This window comes from Neofelis nebulosa, chromosome 5, assembly GCF_028018385.1.
Source record: "Neofelis nebulosa isolate mNeoNeb1 chromosome 5, mNeoNeb1.pri, whole genome shotgun sequence".
Taxonomy (NCBI): Eukaryota; Metazoa; Chordata; class Mammalia; order Carnivora; family Felidae; genus Neofelis; species Neofelis nebulosa.
In genome coordinates, this window is record NC_080786.1 from 65,191,353 (window position 1) to 65,216,693 (window position 25,341).

At 40.7% G+C, this 25,341-nt stretch overlaps 1 protein-coding gene across 8 annotated transcripts in view; it reads left to right on the forward strand.

Moving 5' to 3' along the window:
- FNDC3B (fibronectin type III domain containing 3B) overlaps nucleotides 1-25,341 on the forward strand; it is a 409,427-nt gene that overhangs the window by 283,320 nt on the left and 100,766 nt on the right. For all 8 annotated transcript variants that reach the window (XM_058730500.1, XM_058730504.1, XM_058730496.1 and 5 more), the window contains one exon: nucleotides 23,377-23,435. In XM_058730500.1, the coding sequence (XP_058586483.1) occupies nucleotides 23,377-23,435 (59 nt within the window). The remainder of the gene's footprint in view (nucleotides 1-23,376; nucleotides 23,436-25,341) is intronic.

Below are 25,341 nucleotides of genomic sequence, written 5' to 3' on the forward strand. Positions count from 1 at the left end.
CGCCCTGACCCTGTCTGTGGTCAGTGACCAGCAGGCAGAGGTTGTGTATTGCAGTAGAGAAAGGGACTGACTGCTGCGGAAGACATAACCTCGTTCTAGACACAACTGGACGCGATCTTTTTTTTTAGATATTGCCTTTTACAAGTTTCAGGGAGATTTTAATTTCACATTTCCGGCAAATATTCTTTATTTGGGTCTCTGGACTTTGCTGGAAAGCACAGAACCCTGAAAACTCAATGTGATGACCTTGGTACCTCCTTAAGTTCTTTCTTCCTGTTCTTTATCTCTCTTCCGACTTCCTTTCACTCCCCTGAAAGTTAACACCTGCCAGCGACATCAACTGTATGCTGCTTTCACTGGAGACGGGTGCCTCAAAATCAATCCTGGCAACTAATGTAAAGTAAAATTTGGAAGACGCCTGGATTCTCATGGAGTTGTGCAAGCTGGAGTTATTAAAGAGGATTAGGGACCACAGCTGGTGAGCAGATGGAATGCTTATAATTTCACAATCTTAGGTAGCTGTAAACCTAAATCTGCATAAAACCTATTTGGTTTTTCTTTAATTCATTTCACTCTATCCTGCCAGAATATAACCCCGGTCAAATGTGATACCTTAATTGTGGTAGATGATGAGCCTTAAGAGGTCCCTCACTTAGGTAACATCGTTTGTGATTCGATCATGCAATTTCTAACTCAATTGCGTTTTTGTGACCACTATTTAATAATGTACTTCTGCCAAGCTCAGGAGGTAGGGAAAAGAGAATGACACTTTTACATTTCATGCAAAATACAGCAGTGAAGACCAGACTAGTTCACAATCACACAAACGATGTAGAGTAATTATATTACGATGAAGACTAGTTCACGGTAATTATAACTAAATAGTTCAGCTGTTCACTTAAAGAAGCTCTTCAACCTGTTTCCTCAGCTCTTTTTCTGTGTGTCCACTCCTTTAGAAATTCCTTTTGCTGTGCAGTCAGAAAAGTCCCGTAGGCCAGCCACCTTCAACTGCTCTGCAGCCTAATCACAGGCCACCACCCTCCCACCCCCACGCCGACGTCCCTTTGTCCCGGCATATTATGATGAGGGCCTTAGACACGTACAGAGCAACTGTTAATCTCAGAAACACAGGCCTGGGCCACACTGTTCACAAAAGTATTTGTGAAACTTGCTCAGTAGTTTTAAGGAGGTCACATTGGGGACTTCATTCTATTATTAACGGTGCAAAGATACTGATTTTTGCTTTAATGGCAGTTACTTTATCTAAGAACAGGCAGTGTAGCCACTTCTTTATAACCAGTGAAGGAGAGAGAAAAATGGCCACCCTACTTTTGAGCTAACGCTGAGTGTCTGAAACAGCTGGAGCCATAAATAAGTTGACTAGTCTGGATACACTCTGTACTAGCTGGTTGGGAAGAAAACAACACACAGATATTTCAGGTGCTGCTGCACAGCAAACAGCTGTAGTTTATGGTCCAACATAGTCTCTGTTCTTTTGGAACCAGTATGTGCTTCTTCTCTAAAGCCACAGTCAGCTGCAAAAATATTGTAACATGTGTTTTGGAAGCAATTACTGCATAATAGTGTTCTGGCCTCAAAACATCCTGAATGATCCATTTCTATACGTGGGGGGGGGGGGAAGGGGGGTGGATATTATGTTACTGATGCATTGGCATGAGCAGTCTGTAGAATTATCATAGGAAGTAGTCTTTTTTTGGATCAGCTTTTCAATGATTTTTCAGTAGCTTCTTTTTGGACTTCTAAATCGGCCTTCTGTGATTGGGTATGACCTCTTATGGAAGTAGTACTATAAATACATTTTAACTTTCAGTGTGATTATTTTGTACTGAGCCAAATAGTCAAGCTGATAGGCTTGTTTATCTGTCATAACTAAAATTGTTCCCCCTTTGTTCCCTCTGGATGTAGTAGATGGCTGGATGACAGGAGGAGGAGGTTTTGGAGGTCCCCCAAGAAAAAATGGAATTAGAGCGAGAATCAGAAGACTGAGGGTTGATACTGGGTTCTTTTAGAGTTCCCTGTGTAATCTTGACCAGATTCTTAAAATCTCTATAGGATTTGCGTGTAGGAAATGGGTGTAATAATACAGAGTACCACGCACTGGGTGGCTTAACCAACAGATATTTCCTCAGAGTGCTGGTGGCTAGAAGTCCAAGACCAAAGTGTTTGCAGGGTTGGTTCCTACTGAGGGCCACGAGGGAAGAATCCTTTCCAGATCTCTCTCCTTGGCTTGTAGATGGCTCTCTTCTCCCTGTGTCTTTATATCGTCTTCTCTCTGTGTGTATGTTCACATTTCTTCCTCTTAAAAGATGACATTAGTCGTATTGGGTTTGGTCCCACCCTGATGACTTCATTTTAGCTTCTTAATTACCTCTGCAAAAGACACCGTTCCCAAATACAGTCACTCTCTGAGTTACCAGGGGTTAGGACTTCAAAATATGAATTTGTCGGGAACACAATTCAGCTGACAACATTATAGAGGCCTGTCTAATTATAAATGATATTCTCAGGCTGTACTTAATAATTATTTGAATTGCTCTGGCAGTTTGAAATATTTTAATAAAGTTTTATTCTAATGGATACATTGTTAGAAAAATATACTTTCCTTTTTTAAAAACTAAAATTTAAGACTCACCTGTGTTCTCATTCCTTATGGTTAATTTGCAAATGAAATGATACATCTTTTACTTTGTAGCCAGTAGATGGAACTTCTGTGCACACACCTATCTCTTAGGACATCTTTTTGTTTCACTCTTAGTTGTAGACAGTGGTTTGGGAGCTTACTGGGAAAGTTTCAGTGAGTTGAATTGCTTATTGCCAACAGCATCAAAAAAAAAAATCTAAATTTATTTTTTGCTTAAGGGTAAATAGACTCTCGATTGAAAGTGAAAGTTTGAGCAAATGGCACTGTTTTACTTGAAGTGTCTAACTGCCAGACTGCTTGCTACAGGTGGTTAGCAGTCTTTACTGAGCCTGCAGTGAAGCCAAGAAGGACTTTGTGAGCCTGGGTAGAGAGCAATGCAAAGAATGAGATCCCTTAATGGAAATTGCTGAGCTTTTCGTTTACTGGGATTGCAATCGGAGGATTGTTAATTATGGGAAGAAAAGCAACCAGATGGTCTCATACTCCAAGGCGAAAAGGAGAAAGGGTAGTCAGGGCAATTGGAAGCATGCATTAAGATTGCAAAGAGGGGGACTTGCAAATACTTTTGCAGGTCAAACTTTCCTTTTTGGCTGAGTAATTAATTGCTAAATAGACATAATAGAGTCATCTCAAATGGTTCTTTAGAGATGCATGATTTGTGCACACACAAAAAACTATTGTGGAACAGGAAAGCTGGAAAACAACTAACTTGACTAAACAAAACCAAGGCATTTTAGCCACTAAAAACAACCTTGTGCATTCTGATTTAATTTTCTGCAATTAGATTAGTACATAACAAATTAAGAAGTTACCACTAGTAGGTAAAATGCTCCATTCTTTTCCAGAATACTATCCAGAGTGAGCTCCAAGAGTTCTCAGTTATTTGATTAGTAATGTACTTGGTTGCATTTTTATCGTCACAGCAAGCAAGTTTAATGGTTTTATGGACTTTTTGGTCAGGCAGTCTTAGCCTTAGTTATAGAAATGTTTCTAATCCACAGCCAATTTAGGATTCTTACTGAATGTATTTAGCATGTGCATACTGGTTTTCTGTGCAAAACTATAGATCCACAGGTGTTTGACACAGTTTGGTCATAACATGTTATTTGATATAATGTCATGAGCTATCGAGGTATCTTCCCCTTATAACTCTCCCCATCATGATGGCGATCATGTACCTTAAAGATTAAGCAGAGATTAAAAGCATCGTATCTGCATATGTAGGTAGTGTTTCCCTGACCGTTTATTTAGTCATACATTCAGTAAATGTTCCTGTGCCAGGCACTAAGCTAATCACTGCGGAATCAATGACACATGGCACAGACGTGACTCCTGTACTCATGAAGCTCACCCTTACCACTTTTGTAGAGGTGGAAGGGATTTACTGTGAACAGGAACACCCAGTGGGATGACATATACTTTAAATACGGCGAGGAGGGTGGGATGTTGGGGAGATCCTCCAAAGAGCACCAGTGCAGACGGGTGAGAAAGGCAGCACTTCCTGGAAGTATCGATCGGTCCCCAGACTCATGAGGAAGGGGAGGGATCAGCTAGACTGGAAGGGGAGGGATAGACTCATGTGAATATTCTTCCACCGATGGATAACTAAAAAGTTAATCAACCATACATTAGCCTTTTATATTTTGGCATTTTATAGTAGAAATTGTATCACTGGAATTGCCAGGAAATTATTTTACAATCAATCACCTAGATGAGAAATTGTCAGTTGAATGTATTTGCTGAGAGCCGCATTTTGAATCTTTTTTATCTCTGTCATTCATTCTTTTTTCAGTGCCTCTCCCCCTTTGGCCATCTCATCTATTTTTTTCTTCTGTGCTGTCTTTCATATTTTCTTTCTGTGCATTGTTACTTCTTGTCCAGTTTGGTCTATGACCTAAATAAAATGGCTGCTTTTGCTGATGGGTTTTCCCCAGACCTGATGGGCTCACCATGATCCAGGAATTGTGCAGCTTAGCTGTTAGGAGACAGAGACCAGGTGACCATGGTTTGTCATCTGCAGACATGAAAAGTGAAGCTGGTAAGGTGTGCCACTTGTAGAGCTAGTTTGGAGTATAAATGTAATATTGCAGTTCTCAAACCTTTTAACTGAATTTTTAATGTACGTGTAAAAGACCTTTTATTTTATTATTAAGGCCTATTACTATCCTGTTTGGGACAACTAGGGCAGTCCATTTGGACAACAGAAGTTCCAGCTACATAGCTTCAAAGACGCCTTTATTTTAGGTAGAAACAGAATAGTTTATAAATTCCAAATGATTTAATTTTATTAAGCACTTTGAGACAGCAAGATCAGTGCCTGTGACTTTAGTATAGAGTAGTTGAGAGTAGAAGGCTTCTGGCCATCAAAGAGTAATCCCAATTCTGGAGAAAAATCTCTGATAGCGTCCTCCATACAGATGTTTTCTGCCTGCTGGCCCAGTCTAACTTTCCGTTTTAGTTTATTCCTCAGTGTGATACATTTAGAATACAGTCCATTTTCTCTTACGGACTGGGGCAGATGGTGCTGTCTCTTTTGATTATCTGTTTTTTCAAGGGAAATGTTGATTAGGAAGAACAAGAAATGAAACATGGCCAGATTAAATTGAGAGCAGAAATTATACAGTCTAAGAAGAGCCAAATGTGTTCAATGTTTTTCTACTTAAAGTTTACTATGGTTCTTAATTTGAGTTTCTGGAGCTAAAGTTTGCTATAGTTTGTTTTTGTTTTCTTCGGTTTATTATGGTCGGGGACTGTATGGTCATTTTCCATGGAGTTTATAACCTGCTAAATCAGATAATAGCTTGACTAGATTTATATTTAATCTGGATTATGTTTTTTTATATAAATTTCATATGTATCATTGTGTAAATTTGTGTTCTTTGATACATTTGTTTATTGTAATATAATTGGTAATATAGTGATATTTATCACATTACATAATTATGCATATTATTGTCTATATTCATTATACAATGGGTTAGATCTCTATGGCTTATTTACTGATTACAAGTTTGTACCCTTAAATACCATCGCTTTTTTTTTTTTTTTAAGTTTCTTTTTGAGAGAGAGAGAGAGAGGCAGACTGCAAGCAGAGGGAGGGGCAGAGAGAAAGGAAGACACAGAATCAGAAGCAGGCTTCAGGCTCTGAGCCATCAGTACAGAGCCCGACGCTGGGCTCGAACCCACAAACCGTGAGATCATGACCTGAGCCGAAGTCGGTCGCCCAACTGACTGAGCCACCCAGTCGCCTCTGAATACCATCACTTTTACCTCCTCAGCCATTCTCCTCCCCTTCCACTCCCCCTTTCTCTAATCCCTTTGTACCACCATTTTACTCCATTGTTTTTGTCAGGTTTAACTCTTAGATTCTGCATAAGTGGTATCATATAGTACTCATCTTTGTCTGACTTTTCTCTCTTAGCATAAAGTGCTCAACGTTCATCCATGTTGTCACAAATGGGAGGATGAGTTTTCTTTCTCATGACTGAATAATATTCCACCGAATACATACACCACATTTTTTATCAATTCATCTGTTGATGGGCATTTATTTGGGTGGTTTTTGTCTCTAGGCTATTGTGAATAATGCTGTGATAAACATGAGAGTACACATATCTTCAAAATCCTGTTTTAATTTCCTTTGGGTATGTCCCCAGAAATGGAATGTTGGGTCATATGGTAGATCTATTTTTAACTTTTTAAAAAATTATTTTAATGTGTATTCATTTTTGAGAGAGAGAAAGAGAGTTGGGGTGGGGCAGAGAGAGAGGGAGAAAGATTCCGAAGCAGGCTCCGTGTTACCAGCACAAAGCCCGATGGGGGCTTGAACTCACCAACCATGAGATCATGGCCTGAGCCGAAATCATACGCTCAACCAACTGGACCACCCAGGTATCCTTATTTTTACCTTTCTGAGGAATCTCCATATAGTTTTCCACAGTGGTTGGCCCAGTTTACATTCCCATCAGATGTCTAAGGGTTCCCTCTTCACCACATCCTTGCTAGCACCTGTTGTCTCTTGTCTTCTAGAAGATAGCCATTCTAACAGGTGTGAGGTAATAGCTTATTGTGGTTTTGATTCTCATTTACCTGAGGAATAGTGATGCTCAGCATATTTTCATGTGTCTATTGGCCATTTTGATGTCCTTGTTGGAGAAATGTCTGTTTAGTTCTTCCTGGTTCTTAATTGGATTGTTGTTGTTGAGTTGACTAAGTTCTTTTTATATTCTGGATATTAATCCCTTATTCAATACATTGTTTGCAAAGGTTTCTCTCATTATGCAGGCTGTCATTTCATTTTGTTAATTGTTTCTTTGTGTAAATTGTTTCTTTTACTGAGTTTGATGTAGTACCATTTATTGATTTTTTTCTTTTGTTGTTTATGCTTTTGATTTCATGCCCTCAAAATTATTTCTAAGCCAATATCAGTGAGCTTTTTCCCTATATTTCCTTATAAGAGTTTTATGGTATCATGTCTTATGTTTTGACCAGACTATGGATCCATTTTGAGGGGTTTTTTTTTAATAATACAAATTTGTCATTTTATAGTTCTATACATCTGGAGTCCAACCAGGTCTAAAATCAAGGTGTAGGCAGGGCTGTGTTTCTTTCTGAAGGCTCTAGGAGAGAATCCATTTCCTAACCGTCAACAGCTTCTTAAATCTGCCCAATGTCTTTGGCTCATGGCTCCTCTCCTCTTCAAAGCCAGCAATAGCTCATTAAGCCCTTCTCACTCTGTATCAGTCTGACCTCCTCTTCTGCTCCCTTCTATTTTTACTTATTATTTATTTATTTTTAATTTACATCCTAGTTAGCATATAGTGCAATAGTGATTACAGGAGTAGATTCCAGTGATTCATCCCCCATGTAGAACACCCAGTGCTCATCCCAACAAGTGTCTTCCTTAGTGCCCCTTACCCATTTAGCCCCCCACCCACCCACCCACAGCCCCTCCACCCACCCACAGCCCCTCCAGCAACCCTCAGTTCTCTGTAAGAGTGCTCCCTTCTAGGGGCGCCTGGGTGGCGCAGTCGGTTAAGCGTCCGACTTCAGCCAGGTCACGATCTCACGGTCTGTGAGTTCGAGCCCCGCGTCAGGCTCTGGGCTGATGGCTCAGAGCCTGGAGCCTGTTTCCGATTCTGTGTGTCCCTCTCTCTCTGTCCCTCCCCCGTTCATGCTCTGTCTCTCTCTGTCCCAAAAAATAAAATAAACGTTGAAAAAAAAAATTTTAAAAAAAAAAAGAAAAAAAAAAAAAAGAGTGCTCCCTTCTACTTTTAAAGACTTGTGATTACATTGGGCCCATCAGGATAACCTCGGATAATCTCCTTAATTTAAGATCTGTTAATTGGGAGCCCTAATTTCTTCTGCTACTTTAATTCTCCTTTATCTTGTAACCTAACATATTCACACACTCTTAGGAGTAGCACATAAACATCTTTGGGGACCATTATGCTATCCATTGTACCTTGAAGTCAGCTAGAAGCTGTAGAATCAATTATGTGTTTGTTTATTCTCTTATTTTTTTATTTGAATATAGTTGACACATAGTGTTACATTGGTTTCAGTTGTACAACATAGGGATTGAACAAGTTTAGGAATTATTCTGTGCCTACCACAGGGGTAGCTACTATCTGTCTTTATGCATCACTGTTAGAACATCATTGACTATATTGTTCCCATGATTTATTCATTCCATACCTAAAAGCTTGTATCTCCCACTCCCTCTCACCCTTTTGCCCAAGTGCCCATCCCTCTGGCACCTATCATTTTGATCTCTGTATTTATAGGTTTGATTCTGCTTTTTGTTCCTTCATTTTTTTCCTCCAGATTCCCCTCCCATTTTGTGCTCATTTCTGAGTGGTGTGAGATTTCACGCAATTTCATTATTTAGCATATGTTTATTTCTCCACTTTTCCCAGCATCACTTGTTGAAAAGACTCTCCTTTCTCTATTGGGTATTCTTGTCTCCCTTGTTAAATATCAGGTGACCATACCATATATGTCATGGCTTAACTCTGGGCTCTCTAATCTCTTCCACTGGTCAGTGTATCTGTTTTTGTGACAGTACCATACTGTTTTTTATTACTATGGCTTTGTGGTATAGTTTGAAATTTAGAAGTGTAACATCTCCAGTTTGTTCTTTTTTCTCAGGGTTGCTTTAGTTCCTCAAGATCTTTTGTGGTTCCACACAAATTTTAAGATCGTTTCTTCGTTTCTGTGAAGAATGCCTTTGGTATTTTGATGGGGATTATGTTGATCTGTAGGTGGCTTTGGGGTATGGCCATTTCAACAGTATTCTTCTGATTCATGAATGTGGGACATCTTTCCTTCTGTTTGTGTCTCCTTTGATATCTTTCAGCAAAATTTTCTAGTTTGCATGGTACACATCTTTCACTTCCTTGGTCAGATTTATTGTGATTGGAATGTTTAATTCTTTTTCAGATGCTTCCTCATTAGTGTAAAGAAAAGCAATCAATTTCTGTATTTTGATTTTGTATCCTACCATTTTGCTGAAATTGTTGATTAATTCTAACAGTTTTTGACTGATTGTGTGGGATTTTCTATGTATAGCATCATATCATCAGCAAATAATGATAATTTCACTTCTTTCATTTCAATTTGGATGCCTTTTGTTTCTTTGTCTTGCCTAATTGCTCTAGCTTGGACGTCCAGTACTGTATTGAGTAGGAGTGATGAGAGTGGGTATCCTTGCTTTGTTCCTGATCTGAGTGGAAACACTTCCAATTTTTCTCCATTGTGTATAATGTTTGTTACATATCTTTGCTCCATATTATGTTGAGGTATGCTCCTTCTATATCCAATCTGTAAAAGGTTTTTATCATGAAAGGATGTTGTAGTTTGTCAAATGCTTCTTCTACATTTGTTAAGATGATTGTGTAATTTTATCTTTCATTTTATTGATATGTATTACATGTATTGATTTGTGTATGTTGAACTATCCGTATTACATCTCAGGGATGTAATACCCACATAGTAATGTGGGTATTACCCACATAGTAATGGTATATAATCCTTTTAATGTGTTCTTGAATTTGGTTTATTAATATTTTGTTGAGAATTTTTGCATGTATATTCATTAGAGATTGTGGCCTGAAGTTTTCTTGTGGCATCTTTATCTGGTTTTGGTATCAAAGTAATGCTGGCCTCACAGAGTAAGTTTGGAAGTGTTCCCTCCTCTTAATATTTGGAAAAGTTTGAGGAGGATTGGTATTAATTCCTCTTTCAGACTGGTTCAGTCTTGGTAGGTTGTGTGTTTCTAGAAATGTATCCATTCCTTCTCAGTTAGGTAACTTGTTGGCTTATAATTGTTCATAGTAATTTCATGATTCTATGTATTTCTGTAGTATCATTTGTAATGTCTCTTTCATTTCTAATTTTGAGTCCTCTCTCTTTTACTTGGGCTAGCTAAAGGTTTGTCAATCTTATCTTTTTTGAAGAACCAACTCTTGGTTCCATTGATTCTATTTTACTTTTTCTTTTAAGTTTATTTTATTTATGTGGAGAAGAGAGAGAGAGAGAGAGAGAGAGAGAGAACGAGCGAGCACGTAGGGGAGGGGCGGAGAGAGAGGGAGAGAGAGAATTCCAATCAGGCTCCATCCTGTCAGCACAGAGCCTGACGCGGGGTTCAGTCTCACAAACTGTGAGATCGTGACCTGAGCCAAAACAGTGAGTCAGACACTTAACTGACTGAGCCACCCAGGTGTCCCCCTTCTATTTTCTGATTTGTATTTCATCTATTTCTGTTCTGATCCTTAATATTTCCTTCCTTCTGCTAACTTTGGGCTTAATTTGTTCTTTTTCTAGTTTCTTGAGGTGAAAGTTGTTTATTTGAGGTCTTTCTAAATTCATCATGTATATGTTTATTGCTGTGAACTTTCCTCTTATAACTTCTTTTGGTGCATCCCACAATATTTGCTTTGTTGTGTTTTGTTTTCATTTGTTTTGAGATAATTTATTCCTTTTGATTTCTTCTTTTACCCAATGGTTGTTTCAAGTTTTCTATGTCTTAAAATATTGTTTAAAAAATTTTTTTAACATTTATTATTTATCTTTGAGAGACAGAGAAAGACAGAGCATGAGTGGGGGAGGGGCAGAGACAGAGGGAGGTGCAGAATCTGAAGTAGCTCCAGGTTCCCAGCTGTCAGCACAGAGCCTGACGCGGGACTCGAACTCAAGAACTGTGAGATCGTGACCTGAGCCAAAGTCGGATGCTCAACCAACTGAGCCACCCAGGTGCCCCTTAAAATATTGTTTAAAATGGCTGGCTCTTGGATTATTGGGTTGCTTTGTTTTAACTTTAATTTCTAAAAGATTTAGAAACCAGAAATACTTACATGTTACTTTTTCTTTCTAGTCAGTTAACATTTTTTTAATGTTTATTTCTGAGAGAGAGAGAGAGCGAGCAGGGGAGGGGAGAGAGAGAGGGAGACACAGAATCCAAAGCGGGTTCCGGGCTCTGAGCTGTCAGCACAGAGCGTGACACGACGTTTGAACTCACGAGCCGTCGGATGCTCAACCGACTGAGCCACCCAGGCGCCCCTCTAGTCCCTTTTGAATAAGTAAATCCTTGGCTAATAGTGGCTTTTGACAAATCTGAAAAATTTGGATGAATTCTACTTTATGCTACTAAAATCTGTCACTAGCTGTCTGTACATTTTTGTACTTTTGGCCAACTGATCTTAAGCCAGAATATTAAATAGGTGTTTAAACCAGAAATCTTTTTTTTTTTTTAATTTTTTTTTAATGTTAATTTATTTTTGAGACAGAGACAGAGCATGAACAAACAGGGGAGGGGCAGAGAGAGAGGGCGAGACACAGAGTCAGAAGCAGGATCCAGGCTCCAAGCTGTCAGCACAGAACCCGACGAAGGGCTCGAACTCACAAACTGTGAGATCACGACCTGAGCCGAATTCGGATGCTTAACTGGCTGAGCCACCCAGGCACCCCTAAACCAGATATCTTAAGGAAGTGGACAAAGGGGCATAGAAAACAACTTGAAGGGACAACTCCCACTGGCTGCATTTGGGACGGTTTTAGCATCGAAAAGAACAATTGCAATGGAGCATTACAAGTTTTTTTAATAAAAAACAGTCCATGAGTTCATAGATACTTAAAGTGGGAGAAAGAACTAATAAACTTGGAAAAAAGGGTAGAATTAGGAATATTGCCATCTTGAAACTATTAATGTAATATTTTCTGGCAAAAATCATTAGTGTTTAACCATCAGGTGAAAGGAGGAGAAGGTGCTTTCACTGTGGAGAAAGAGGTTACACAACACTATAACCAAGTGATCACAGTGCAGGGCATCATCAAAAGGTTCAAATTGGTACTGTGTGCTTCCTCGTGTAATGGATGGGAAGTACATCTATACAGAATTCTTGCCAAAAGTTTTTAATTTGAATATAATTATGAGGATGTAGTCACACAGTCCAGATAGTGGTACATGCCTTAAGAAAACTGGCCCAGACACTTTAAAAATATCAACCTTAGGAAGATAAAAAAGTACAGGGGATTTCTGTTCTAGGTTAAAGGAGTCTAGTGAAACTTGACAAATGAATCCAACATGTGTTCCTTGATTGGATCTTGGATTAGGAGGCAAAGGATTAAAGATATTATCGGAAGAGTTGGGGTAATTTGAGTATGGAATACACATTAGATTTTATTCTGTCAATGTTAAATCTTTTGATTGTGTTACGATTATGTGCAAGAAAGTTCTTGTTCTTAGGAAAGACATGCTGGGGGCGCCTGGGTGGCTCAGTCGGTTGAGTGTCCGACTTCGGCTCAGGTCATGATCTTGCGGTCTGTGAGTTCGAGCCCCGCGTCAGGCTCTGTGCTGACAGCTCAGAGCCTGGAGCCTGCTTCGGATTCTGTGTCTCCCTCTCTCTCTGCCCTTCCCCTGCTCATGCTCTGTGTCTCTCTCTCTCTCAGTCAAAACTAAATAAAACATTTAAAAAAATTTAAAAAAAAAAAAAGGAAAGACATGCTGAAGTTTTGGGGATAAACTTAACATCTTAGCATAAGATCAACATCTTCCTTTCAAATGGCTCTGAAAAAAAAGTGTATATATGTAGAGACAAAATGTGAATGTGCAAGTATAGCAAAATGTTAACAATTGATTAGTCTGGGTGAAGGGCATATGGGTGTTCATAGTTCTACTCCACTTTTCTGTAGATTAAAAATGTCTTACAATGTATATTTTTACAAATCAGGCAATTTCATGAAAATTTTTCCATTTCTAGATTCTTTAGAAAATGGCAGTGTTTGTCAACCTTAGACCAATGATCCTGCCTGGCAGTAATTGATTGCCATACATAGTAGCTGCCCCCTTTAGATAGGGTGAGGGCTTTTTCCATTTTCCACAGTCTTTACCCTCCCCTTTTGCCTAATGTGTCCACTGTCTTTTACTCATTGACATTACCTTCCTGGTGGCTAATATGCATTTTCAATATGTACCCACATGTATATCCTTGGCTGATTTCCTGGGTAGGGTAGGTTGTACCGTGGGCGGTAATGACTTTTCCATATGCTAAAACTCTGTGGAATTATTTGGCACCCTGCCACATGACATTAGCTCTGAATTTGATCCCCATATCAGCTGATGAGTTTCACTGGATTCTTTGAACATACACTGAATACCTATCCTCCAAATGGATATGTTAGTCATATGAGACATCAGTTAAGAAAATGTAAGTGTGCTTTCTTACACCATACACAAAAATAAATTCAAAATGGATGAAAGTATGAGACAGGAAACCATCAAAATCCTACAGGAGAAAACAGGCAGCAACTTCCTTGACCTTGGCCGCAGCAACTTCTGACTTGACATGTCTCCGGAGGCAAGGGGAACAAAAGCAAAAATGAACTATTGGGACCTCATCAAGATAACAGTCTTCTGCACAGTAAAGGAAACAATCAGCAAAACTAAAAGTCAACTGGGGGGAATGGGGGAAGATATTTGCAAATGACATGCCGTATAAAGGTTAGTATCCAAAATCTACAAAGAACTTACCAAACTCAACACCTGAAAAACAAATAATCCAGTGAAGACACAGGCAGAAGACCTGAATAGACACTTTTCCAAAGAAGACATCCACGTGGCAGAGACACGAAAGGATGTTCAGCATCGCTCATCATCAGGGAAATATCCAAACCAAAATGAGATACCACCTCACACTGGTCAGAGTGGCTGAAATTAACAACTCAGGAAACAACACGTGTTGATAAGGATTTGGAGAAAGGGGAACCCTCTTGCACTGTTGGTGGGAATTCAAACTGGTGGAGCCACTCTGGAAAACAGTATGGAGGTTCCTCAAAAAATTAAAAATAGAATTACCCTATGATGCAGCAATTGCACTACTAGGAATTTATCCAAAGGATACAGGAGTGCCGATTCCAAGGGGCACATGTACCCCATTGTTTATAGCAGTGCTTTCAATAATAGCCAAATTATGGAAAGATCCCAAATGTCCATCAACTGATGAATGGATAAAGAAGATGTAGTGTATAATACACACACACACACACACACACACACACACACACACACACACACACACACAATGGAATACTACTTGGCAATGAAAGAGAATGAAATCTTGCCATTTGTCACAACATGTATGGAACTGGAGGATGTTATGCTAAGCGAAATAATTGGGTCAGAGGAAGATACCACATGATTTCACTCATGTGGAATTTGAGAAACTTAACAGATGATCATAGGGGAAGGGAAGGAAAACTAAAATAAAAACAGAGGCAGGCAAACCATAAGAGACTCTTCAATACAAAGAACAAACTAAGGGTTGGTGGGGCTGGGTAAAATGGGTGATGGGCATTAAGGAAGGCATTTGTTGGGATGAGCAGTGGGTGTTGTATGTAAGTGACGAATCACTGGGTTCTACTGAAGCCAAAACTACACTGTATGTTATGTAACATGAAAGGAAGGAAGGAAGGAAGGAAGGAAGGAAGGAAGGAAGGAAGGAAGGAAGGAAGGAAGGAAGGAAAGAAAAAGAAAATGTAGGAATAAAAACTTCAAAACTTGCTATATAGGTGGTATAAATATTAAAATTCTTGGGGCACCTGGGTAGCTCAGTCAGTTAAGTGTCCAACTTCAGCTCAGGTCATGATCTCAAGGTTCATGAGTTCAAACCCTGCTTTGGCCTCCATGCTGACAGCTCTCAGCCTGGAACCTGCTTCACATTCTGTGTCTCCCTCTCTCTCTGCCTCTCCCCTGCTGGTTCTCTCTCTCTCTCTCTCTCTCTCTCTCTCTCTCTCTCTCTCTCAAAAATAAATAAGAAAACATTTTTTAAATTAAAAAAAATATTAAGATTCTTTTTCAGATTTAATGTGTTACAAAATTGTTCTCTCTGGGTTCTGCCTGTCAGTTGACACAGTTTTGCAAAAATTTTGAATAAGCTACTTGAGAAGTTTTCAATGTGACATGCCAAGTCTTAATGAAAAAACATTTTGTGGAAACGTTTACAGACGCCAGCGCAGAAAGTAGTGTATAAACTTTAATTACCTTTGTAAGTCGCTCTATCCTGTGTTTAAGCGATTGCCTTCCTGTTACACACCCAGGGAGGGCACCAGCTCTTGCTGGATAATCATGGCGTTGAGCCTTCCCCCAAAATAAAAGAGCTATATCTGGCACAGGTTAGGGCTCAGCTAGCCAGTGAAACGTCTCAAACAGACAGAGGGAGGGAAGGGACAGGACTGGTGTAGAATCAAGCTTGCCAGGCAAGCGTATCTACCTAATACTTTATCCATTTTTGTGGGGTTTTCATCCCTATTTAATTTGATGTTCTTAAAAATGCTAGCTGTGTGTGTCCAGTTCCATGCAGAAGTACAATTTTTGTGAAGTAAACACAAGATTGTTTCTTAGGCAGTTGGCAGAAATGAACCTAGAATCTCCTAGTATTTCAGGTAGACCCCAGTTTAGTTGGCATTCAAAGAAGGTGGCTGAGACATAAACTTTGAGTTGACCTGAGAGTCAACAGAAGTATTGTTTGTATCTGGTGCTTTCCCTTTTCATTCAGGTCCTAGACCTACCACTTCTCTTTTGTCCCTCTTATTACCTACAGTGGTGGACAGCTTTTGACTGAAGAGACCCATTTTTGCCTACGAGTAGGCTAATGTAAATATTCCTGGTAGGACTTTGCTGAAATCCTGGACCAGGAAAGAAAATCATTCTTTCTACTCAGTTCCAGAAATATCGACAAAAGCTTAGAGGAAACTAGCACCCCCCCCCCCCCCCCCGTCCCATTTATGTCCTCTGGCCATCCCTCCTCTCCAGCCAGGCACTCCACCTGCAAAAGGAATTCATCTCTGCTCTTTCTCTTAAGGCTCCACAATCTGTTGGGAACCCAAGTTCTCTTAGAAATATTTCCCTAGACTGGAAGGCAGTGTCCCACAACATATGTTCACCTGCCTGCTGCTTTCTCGTTAGTGTTGAGAGTCTGGTATTCCCTTGGCTATCTTTCAGAATTTCCAATAGAGTAACCACTTAACCAGCTAAATGGCTAGAGAGATATTTATTTTTGTATTTTTAGTATCAGGATGTTTGATATCTGAAGATATTCCTGGAATATTTGTCCTTGGGGATTAACTGCATTGTCCTAGATTATGTAAATGTATTCCTTGTGATTTTGTACATTTTTAATATTTGATTTTAACACCATTGACTCTGGATTATAATCACTAAATGGAGGTTCTTAAGTAATTAATACTACTTTTGTGTGCATTTATTGATTCTTTGTTTTTCTCAGCATAGGTAGTATTTCAAAAATGAAAATGGCTAATTTTTTTTTCTCTCATTAGAAAAGCAATTCAGTAAGCATTCTTAAGCCATCTTACTTCATCCCCATTCATTCTCATTAGCATTGGTAGGCAGTGATTGGATATTCAACTTGTCCTTAATTATTGAGTCATATTTTTTTCATCCAAAAGGATTTATTTCTGTTTATATAGTTCTTTTCTTGAGTAGTGAGTTGAAGCCTCTTATCCCTAAAATGGGCATGACAAGAAGTTGCATATTTTCCACACCCCTTGTTTATTATATATAATGTGTTAAAGATAGTAGCTAAGTCAGCTCTTTGGCAAATCTGAGAAAGCATATTCTGTTGTGCCGGGCATATCTGTAAATGAGCCGTGCGGATGAGAACTAGACGGAAGGTTTACAGAGAAATAATGCTGATGTCATTCCATTGGAATGAAGGGGCTGTTACAACCATAAATACATTCTATAGCTAGCAGCTAAGTGTCTAGCTGTATTTCTTTTCTAAGATGGAAAAAATGTGAAGCAAACCAAAGAAGTAAATTGTGTTTATAAAGGGGGATATTTTAATTAGTTTAGGCCTTACAGTTATTCAAACAGTCTGAACTTACAGTTCTTTTTGGAGCAAACATGAAAACCATTATTTGTGGAAAGTTTAAATTTCACATGACACATATTCTCTCTATGTGTGTGGGTTGTCGTTGCTTTTTTCTTCTTCGTTTTTTTTTTTTTTTTTTTTTTTTTTTTTTTTTAAGTATATTTGCTTGCTTGTGTATTTTTATTTTAACTTTCCCTTTGCTAAAAAGTGCTTTATTTTCTTGGGAGGAGATTTCTTTGGGGGTGAAGAAAAATGTAAATCACTGAGCTGAATCCCCCTCCCCCCCCCCCTTTTTTTTTTTTTTTTTGTCATTTGCAATTTGGGTGGTTCTCAACTCCTTGGGACATGTTGAAACTGAGGCTCCCATCTTAACTCCTTTTTAAGAAATTACCTACCTCCCAAATGTGTCTGTATCTGCAAAACAACACGCCTGTTCTGTTTGGAGCACTGAGAGTACCTTGTAATCCTTTTTTATTGATCAGAACCATCTTCACTGCAAGGAAATGGTTCTTCAGTGCTAAGAAGGTAGTGATATGAAAGGTGGCTTGTCATGTCTATCCATATCAGCCATGGTTGCAACAAAATTAAAGCAGGAAGAAAACGATTTTAATCTGTTTGCTTAACTCGTGGCAGTTTTTTTTTTTTTTTTTTTTTTTTTATTTATTTATTTTTGGGACAGAGAGAGACAGAGCATGAACGGGGGAGGGGCAGAGAGAGAGGGAGACACAGAATCGGAAACAGGCTCCAGGCTCCGAGCCATCAGCCCAGAGCCTGACGCGGGGCTCGAACTCACGGACCGCGAGATCGTGACCTGGCTGAAGTCGGACGCTCAACCGACTGCGCCACCCAGGCGCCCCACTCGTGGCAGTTTTAATGCGAGGAGAGAGAAATACAAGTTGGCCTGTAAGATTTGCCTGTGGTTCAATTTCCTTGCTGCAAACCAGGGGGAAGAAGGCAGACATGATAATGAAAAGAACCTCATCCTACAACCCTGTAACAGAACCTTGCATTTTTTTCCTCTTCTTTTTTTTTTTTAATTAAAAAAAATTTTTTTAATGTTTATTTCTGAGAGAGAGAGAGAGAGAGAGAGAGAGAGAGAGAGAGAGCATGAGTGGGGGAGGAGCAGAGAGAGAGGAAGACACAGAATCCAAAGCAAGGTCCAGGCTCTGAGCTGTCAGCACAGAGCCCGACGCGGGGCTCGAACCCACGAACCGTGAGATCGTGACCTGAGCTGAAGTCGGACGCTTAACCGACTGAGCCACCCAGGTGCCCCTTAATTTTTTTTAATGTTTATTTATTCTTGAGAGACAGAGAGAGAGAGAGAGAGGGAGGGAAGGTGGGAGAGTATGAGTGGGGAAGGGGTAGAGTGAGAGAGGGACACAGAATCTGAAGCAGGCTCCAGACTCTAAGCTGTCAGCACAGAGCCCGATGTGGGGCTCGAAATAATGAGCTGTGAGATCATGACCTGAGCTGAAGTCAGATGCTAAACCGACTGTGCCACCCAAGTGTCTCCCCCCACCCCCTTTATTCCCCTCTTCTAGGACAATCTGTTGCTCGGCTGTCACACCAAATTCTTTAAGAGGTAAACACAGAGACAAACGAGACATAGTTTTCTTTTCTTAATTATTATTATTATTAATTTTGAAAGAGAGAATCCCAAACAGGCTCTGCGCTGTCAGCGTGGAGCCGACACAGGGCTCGAACTCACAAACCGTGAGATCATGACCTGAGCCAAAGTCAAGAGTTAGACGCTTAACCGAGTGAGCCACCCAGGCTTCCCGTAGTTTTCTTTTTAACTTGATATGAAAGACTTCCTGAAGACAGATCACCAGAACTATTCTTTTTGGTTTTGCTCATAAATTTTTGTGACCGCATTAGCTGTTCTTCCTCACTCACGATATGTGTGTGTGAGAGCATGAGAGAGGGAGAAGTAGAGACACAGAGAAAGAAAGCATGGCGAGCAAGCGAAAGCTTTACCCAGACTCTGAAATACACTGAATAGCTGAGCTCCGAGGCTGTTTAATGGAAAGGGTGATAATTCATAGACTTCTCTGAGGCCCGGTTAAATCTTGCCTTGGGAGAGGTAGGCCAGGGTCCAAGTGAACTCGGTTATTTAGGTAGTAGAGTCGTGAATTTTGGCATTTCGTACCAGACTGCTAGCTTTCGGACAAGAGCTTATTTTACACGTGGTAACTGTCACTTTAGCTCAGTTAAAGGGATTTTATTTTCACTCTTGTGTGTGCATATTGTATGCCTGGCATTTATTTACCCTTAGCCTGTGGCAGCACAAATGGAAAAGCATTCAGTAAATGTGGTGCGGATGCATTCTTCTCTTCTTTTTCCATATTCACATTTTAGAGTCTTGAAAGAAAGAAGGAATCCAGTCTGGCTTTGATACCGCATTTCTCCTGATATAATGGGGCATTGATTGTCCTGTCACTACCTTTCCTCCCCTCGCCCTGCCCTTTGGATTTTTGATCTTCTCTGAATCCTTTGTTTATTTGGCTCCATTCATGCCCTACTTTTTCTTCCCTTTCTCACATACCTTCTGCCCAGATCCAGAGGCCTTTGCTCTATTTCTCTGACAGCTTTCTCCGAGATTTACACACACACACACACACACACCACCACCACCACCACCACCACCACCAACAACAACAACAACAACACCAACAACAACAACACCAACAACAAAAAACCCCAATACAAACCCTCTCATGGGATCTGGATGGTTTCTCCTGCTGCCTTCCTTCTTCCATGCACCCCGGGGCAAAACACCCTCCGCTCTTGTCTCTCCACATCCTCTCCCTTGTGACCCCCAGATCCCTATTAATTTGTCATAATGCAGTGAGACGTTCTCTTTGCTTTTGGACCAGGTACTGGTCTTGTATCCCTCGGGGAGATCACATCTGCTGTCTGAGCCTCAGTTTCCTCATTCATTCCATCTCCTCATCTGTCAGATGCCTGCAGGTGTTGTACTCAGCACCGAAGGTGAAAACAGTGATGGACAAAATAGACTTCAGTCCTGCCCACACTGTCAGAAGACTGAGCAGAGCATGTCTGTCTTGCAGGGGATGTTGTAAAAATGAGCAAGGTGTTGGCCCCTCAACCAGCACGTAGCTGGGTGCTCAGAACACGTCAGCTTTCACTGCTATAATCAAAGACAAACCTGGACAGTCCTGACCTCTCTTCAGAAGTTGTTTTTATCTCAGTCAGGACCTTTCCCTTGTATTTCTGGCTCTTACCCACAACCCATTCTTTTTCATTTTAAACAGATCTCTACCCCACCCTCTCCCCCTTCTAATCCAACCTCCTTTCTCATTTTTTTCCTTTTTCTGTCAAAAGCCTGGCCATTTCTCCTGTCATCTGCGTTTGAAAGCTGGCCAGAGGGAGGGGCCTCCAATTTTTGTGGGACAAAGCGTCCTTTTTTGCTTCCCTCTTTCAGGCCCTGTATCTAGTACATAGTCCTGAGGATACTTCTTTTGCTGAGCTCTTTAGTACTTCCCTTCGTTGTCGAATAGGTGATTATCTCCGCTCTAGTCTCAACCTTTTTTACCTCAAGGGTGGGGTGTGGCTTCTGGCTTCTGGTCCTGGTATCTGTGATGGCGGAAGGAAGCAGTGGCCTCCTCCAGCTGGTTCTGTGAATGTGTCTATTTCTATGAGTGTCTGAAACCATAGGTTCCTGCAAACTCTAGAATAGCCAGAGATTCAGAAAGTTTGGTCTTTGACAACCGAACCAGTTCGTATATTGCAACTGTGCTTACTTTACTTTTGTACTGACAATCAACCCCTCAGATTATGAGATAAATGTAGAGTCTGCTTAGTACGAGCTTCCAGAAAATGTGAGGGTATGTGCGTGTTTGACTTATGGGTGGGTATAAACCATTATCTATATCTTAACAAGATTACATGACTATAAATAAGGGTGTCATTTGGCCTTTTGAATGTGAAGTTTCTTTTTGTTGTAATACAAAACACCTGCAATTTAAACACCAGTCCGTTTCTTTTTCTCACCAAAATAGAAGTAAACATCTTCTAAATAGAATGCAGTAAGAAACAATGAAGAACTGATCCTTTTAAAGTTTATGGTGGTGCCAGCTACGAGTCTTATTATTTATTTAAAAATATTTTAATGTTTGTTTATATTTGAGAGAGAGAGAGAGAGAGAGAGAGAGAGAGAGAGAGAGCACGCGCATGCGTACATAAGTGGGGGAGGGGCAGAAAGAGAGGGAGACACAGAATCCAAAGCAGGCTCTAGGCTCTGAGCTGTCAGCACAGAGTCCCACATGGGGCTCGAGCCCACGAACCGCGAGATCATGACCTGAGCCGAAATCGGATGCTTAATCGGCTGAACCACACGGGTACCCTGAAGTCTTACTATTTTTCACTTGGGCTTGGTTCATTTATTTAGGTAACAAAGCTATTGAGCTTGGATCGCACAGGAACGGTGCTAGGTGCTGTGGGCTAAATCCTGAGTGTGTCCTACCAAAGGGGTCCGCACACTGCAGTCAGCCCCGTGGTCTGTTGTGTGTGAGTCACAAACTGAGGAGATTGTTACGTTTTCACAGGGATATAACAACAAAGAAGAATATGTGACAGTGGTCTATGTGCAAATTGAAAAATATTCACTGATTCTTTTTCTTTTTTTTTAACATTTATTTATTATTGAGAGACAGAGTGTGGGAGGGGCAGAGACACAGAATCAGAAGCAGGCTCCAGGCTCTGAGCTGTGAGCGCAGAGCCCGACACGGGGCTCGAACTCACAAATAGTGAGTTCATGGCCTGAGCCGAAGTCGGACACTCAACCGACTGAGTCACCCAGGCACCTGATTCTTTACAGAAAAAAAAAAAAAAAATTGTTTTTTTTTTTTGGATCTGTAGCATCTCTGCCTTCCTGAAGCTTATATTTTAATAGGAAAGAAAAGTAGTAAACGAGAACACATGAATAAGAGAACTTTTAGATTTTGGTAGCCACAAGAAAGGAAATAAGTGGGACTGCAGAATGACTGGAGGCTGAGCAGGGGGTGGGGTTGAGGTGGGATTCTTTTAAAAGGTGACTTTGAGATTGACCTGAGCAATGAGTATGAACAGCCTCCGAAAGAGCTGGACTTACTAACCTCTCACCCCCTTGTTCCACGTCTCCCGTCACCTCCAGTGGCCTGCTTGGCCACAGGGTCAGCTAGATGTTGGTGCTTAGGAAGCCTTCTAGAATGCTCTGTCTTGAGTATGTATCACATGGAATTGTCTGCTGCTTTCATTTCCCCCTCACTAGACTTGAACTATTTGAGGGTGAGGACATATATCTTGGTAATCATGTAACTCTAGCATTTACCTCATAAACTAGGTTTAACAGTTAAATCTGTAAACTCAAAATTAGATTACATCAAGTAGGTTGCGAAAGTCAAGGGATTCCTCTGCAAAACAGTCAAGTTTGAAGTCTCTTATCCTTCTTTTACACATACTCTTCCCTCCCCATCCTCTCTACTCTAAGCACTGTCCTCCCTTTGTTTTTAAAACATTTCTTGCCCCAGTGCAAAACTTGCCCACTTCCCCATCTTATTAAAAGATATCCTCATCCATCCAGTTGATCAAGCCCAAAACAGGGAATTATCTTTGATTCTGTTCATTCCCTCACCCTCGACTGTCACACCCAGTCCTTTAGCACCCATACCTCCAAAACCAGTTCCGTTTTCACCGTTTTTGCTACCATCCCAACCCAGGCCAGCTCTATCCTTCTTCGCCTGGACCAGTACGGCAATGTACTGACTGATTTTTCCACAGTCGCTCCTGCCTTCTGTATGTCCATTATTCCTGCAAAGCCAAACAGGTATTTTCAGACTTGGGGGGAAAAAAAAAAGATCACGTCAGTCCCTCTACTTAAACACTTCAGAGACTGCCCACTGAACTTTGAATAAAACCTGAACTAAAATATCTGAACTCCAAGCCCTCGATGAATTGGCCACTGTCTCTTCAACCTCATCTCTTAATTGCTCTCAGCTTCTAGCTGCACCCATTTCTCTCCTTCTTAGGACCTTTTATTTTCTGTTGCCTGTTGAGTTATTAGAAGGGACTCAGTGTTAATCTCGTCAACTTTGTGAATATGTGAACCGAGATAGTGGCAAGTTAGCACAACCACAGTGGAATCCCCACCCCAACATCCTTCCCATTCTGAATTTTCATGATCCTGTCTGTGGTACCCAAAGTTCACAGTAACGGGCAACTGACTTAATGCTCGCTATAGTTAAAGGCCTTGGAGGAGGAACTTGGCAACATTATTGCCTCCTAATGGTATTAACGGCTTGTCTTTTTTTCTCTTTCTCCATGCAGAGTATGAGTTGGAAGTAAAGAGGGTGCAAGACATTCTTTCAGGAATAGAGAAACCACAGGTATGTCTTCTGGATTTCTCAGCATAAATGACACATTCTTAAGCATTTCAAGTGTGCTTTTCTTTCACCACATCGTAGGTAAACAAAAGGGCCCCTTCCTATTGCTGATTATTTATAAACTATGAAACAGTGTTGTTATTAATGGAGCATGAAAATATAGAACAACAGTCTTCTGTTCTGTCACAATCCACCAAAATGTGTCCTTTATTTAGATATTCTGAATGCAATTAGGTATTCTTCCCTGCTTCCAAGGACACATAGCGTCCCCCTGACACCCTTCCCTCCCACAGGTCTATACAACTGTTTTCTTTCGGCAATTTCCTTGAACCTGTGTAAATATAGTAATAATAATTTTTGAAAGCCTCAGTGATTCTGAGTATTTTTCCAGGTAAATTTCAAAAAGGCATTTAAATATTAGCTGAAAAGAAGTCCAAGATATTGAGTGTAATGGCAAGAAAAAAAAATTGGTGGGAGTGATGATATTGTGAGGTTTTAGGTCTGATTTTGCCAAATGCTTTGAAATCCAAGTGAAAAATTGAAAACGTTGACTCAGCCTTTCATCTGAGGTCAGAGAGCCAAAGTTCTTTGGATGTTCTCTGGCCCAATTGGAAAACCTTGATCCCTCGTGCGTTTCAAATCCTGAGGCTTTTTAACAGAAGAGCTCAAACATGCCTCAGGGTACACAGTTGAGTTTGACTAAAACCTAAAAGCAGGTGTGTTGGAGTATGGGTCCCACAGGGAACTCCTGGAACGGGGAGTCTGCACTTACTCTGGTGTAAGGAGCAGGTTGCCACGAGGGTTTCGGGGCATAGAAGTTACATAGTCACGGCTATACTTTTAGGATGCACGGACGGTTGGCAGATGCATCGGGGTGAGAAAAGGATGGACCCAGGGAGGCAGGCACCAAGAATCTGTTACTGTAGCTCTGGCAGGAGGGTACAGGAGGCAGAATTCAGGTGGTGGCCCTAGGCGTGTCAAGGAGAGGATGCATACCGGAACTGCCTAGAGAAGTCAGTAAGGCGTTATGACCTCTCAGATAGCTGGGCTTTCAGGCTCCAATGCCTCCACTGAGGAGTTGCTGCCTCCAAGAGTCTCCCTTCATTGCTGTCCCTGCCCATCAAGTGGGATTCTCCACCTGGTATATAGAACCCCTGTGGGTACTGGGTTCTGTATACCCACTGGGGTGGGTACTACCCCCAGCTTCACTGTGCTCTGCGTGTATGTATATGTGTAATACATTTTATGCCATTTGCTTTTTCCCAGTAATCTGTGCATTCCTCTAGAACGGGTTTGTGTAGTTTTTATGATTTCCAGTGATCTTCTTGGACATGTTGAGTGTGTTTCACTGGCAGGGCACCAAGGAAGTAAATGCAGGGGCAGTCATATATGTCTGGTAGGGCAGTGCTGGGGAGAGAGGGGAACGAGATAGTGATCAGATCACACGCATAGAGTTATAGTTCAAGCTGTGGGAGTAAGAGTGGATGATATTTTGGGGGCTGGGGGTGGAATATAGGGAGAGGTTAGAAAAAGCTTGGGGACATAATCGTGGTATATAGTATATATATTCGTGGTATAGCAAAAAGAAGGAAACTCCATGAAGAAAACAGGAGTCCTAATCGAGAAAGCAGAACAACAGGTTATTTGTCTCAAACACAGTCACAGAACTTCACAGGCCTGCCTTCGTCATGTGAACACATGACAGGTTTTTCTTGAGTTATTCCTTGTCATTTCTTTACGGCAGAAGTGACAGAGTCTATGTTTGTTAGGATCGTGTGGCTCTAGCAAGATAAAAAAAAAAAAAGCACCATTTAAATGCACTAGTCCTTTCCTTGATTCAGCATTTATTAAGTGCTTACTCTTTACATTTTTTGGAGCAGGGTGGATAGACCAGCTTTTATGTAAACAG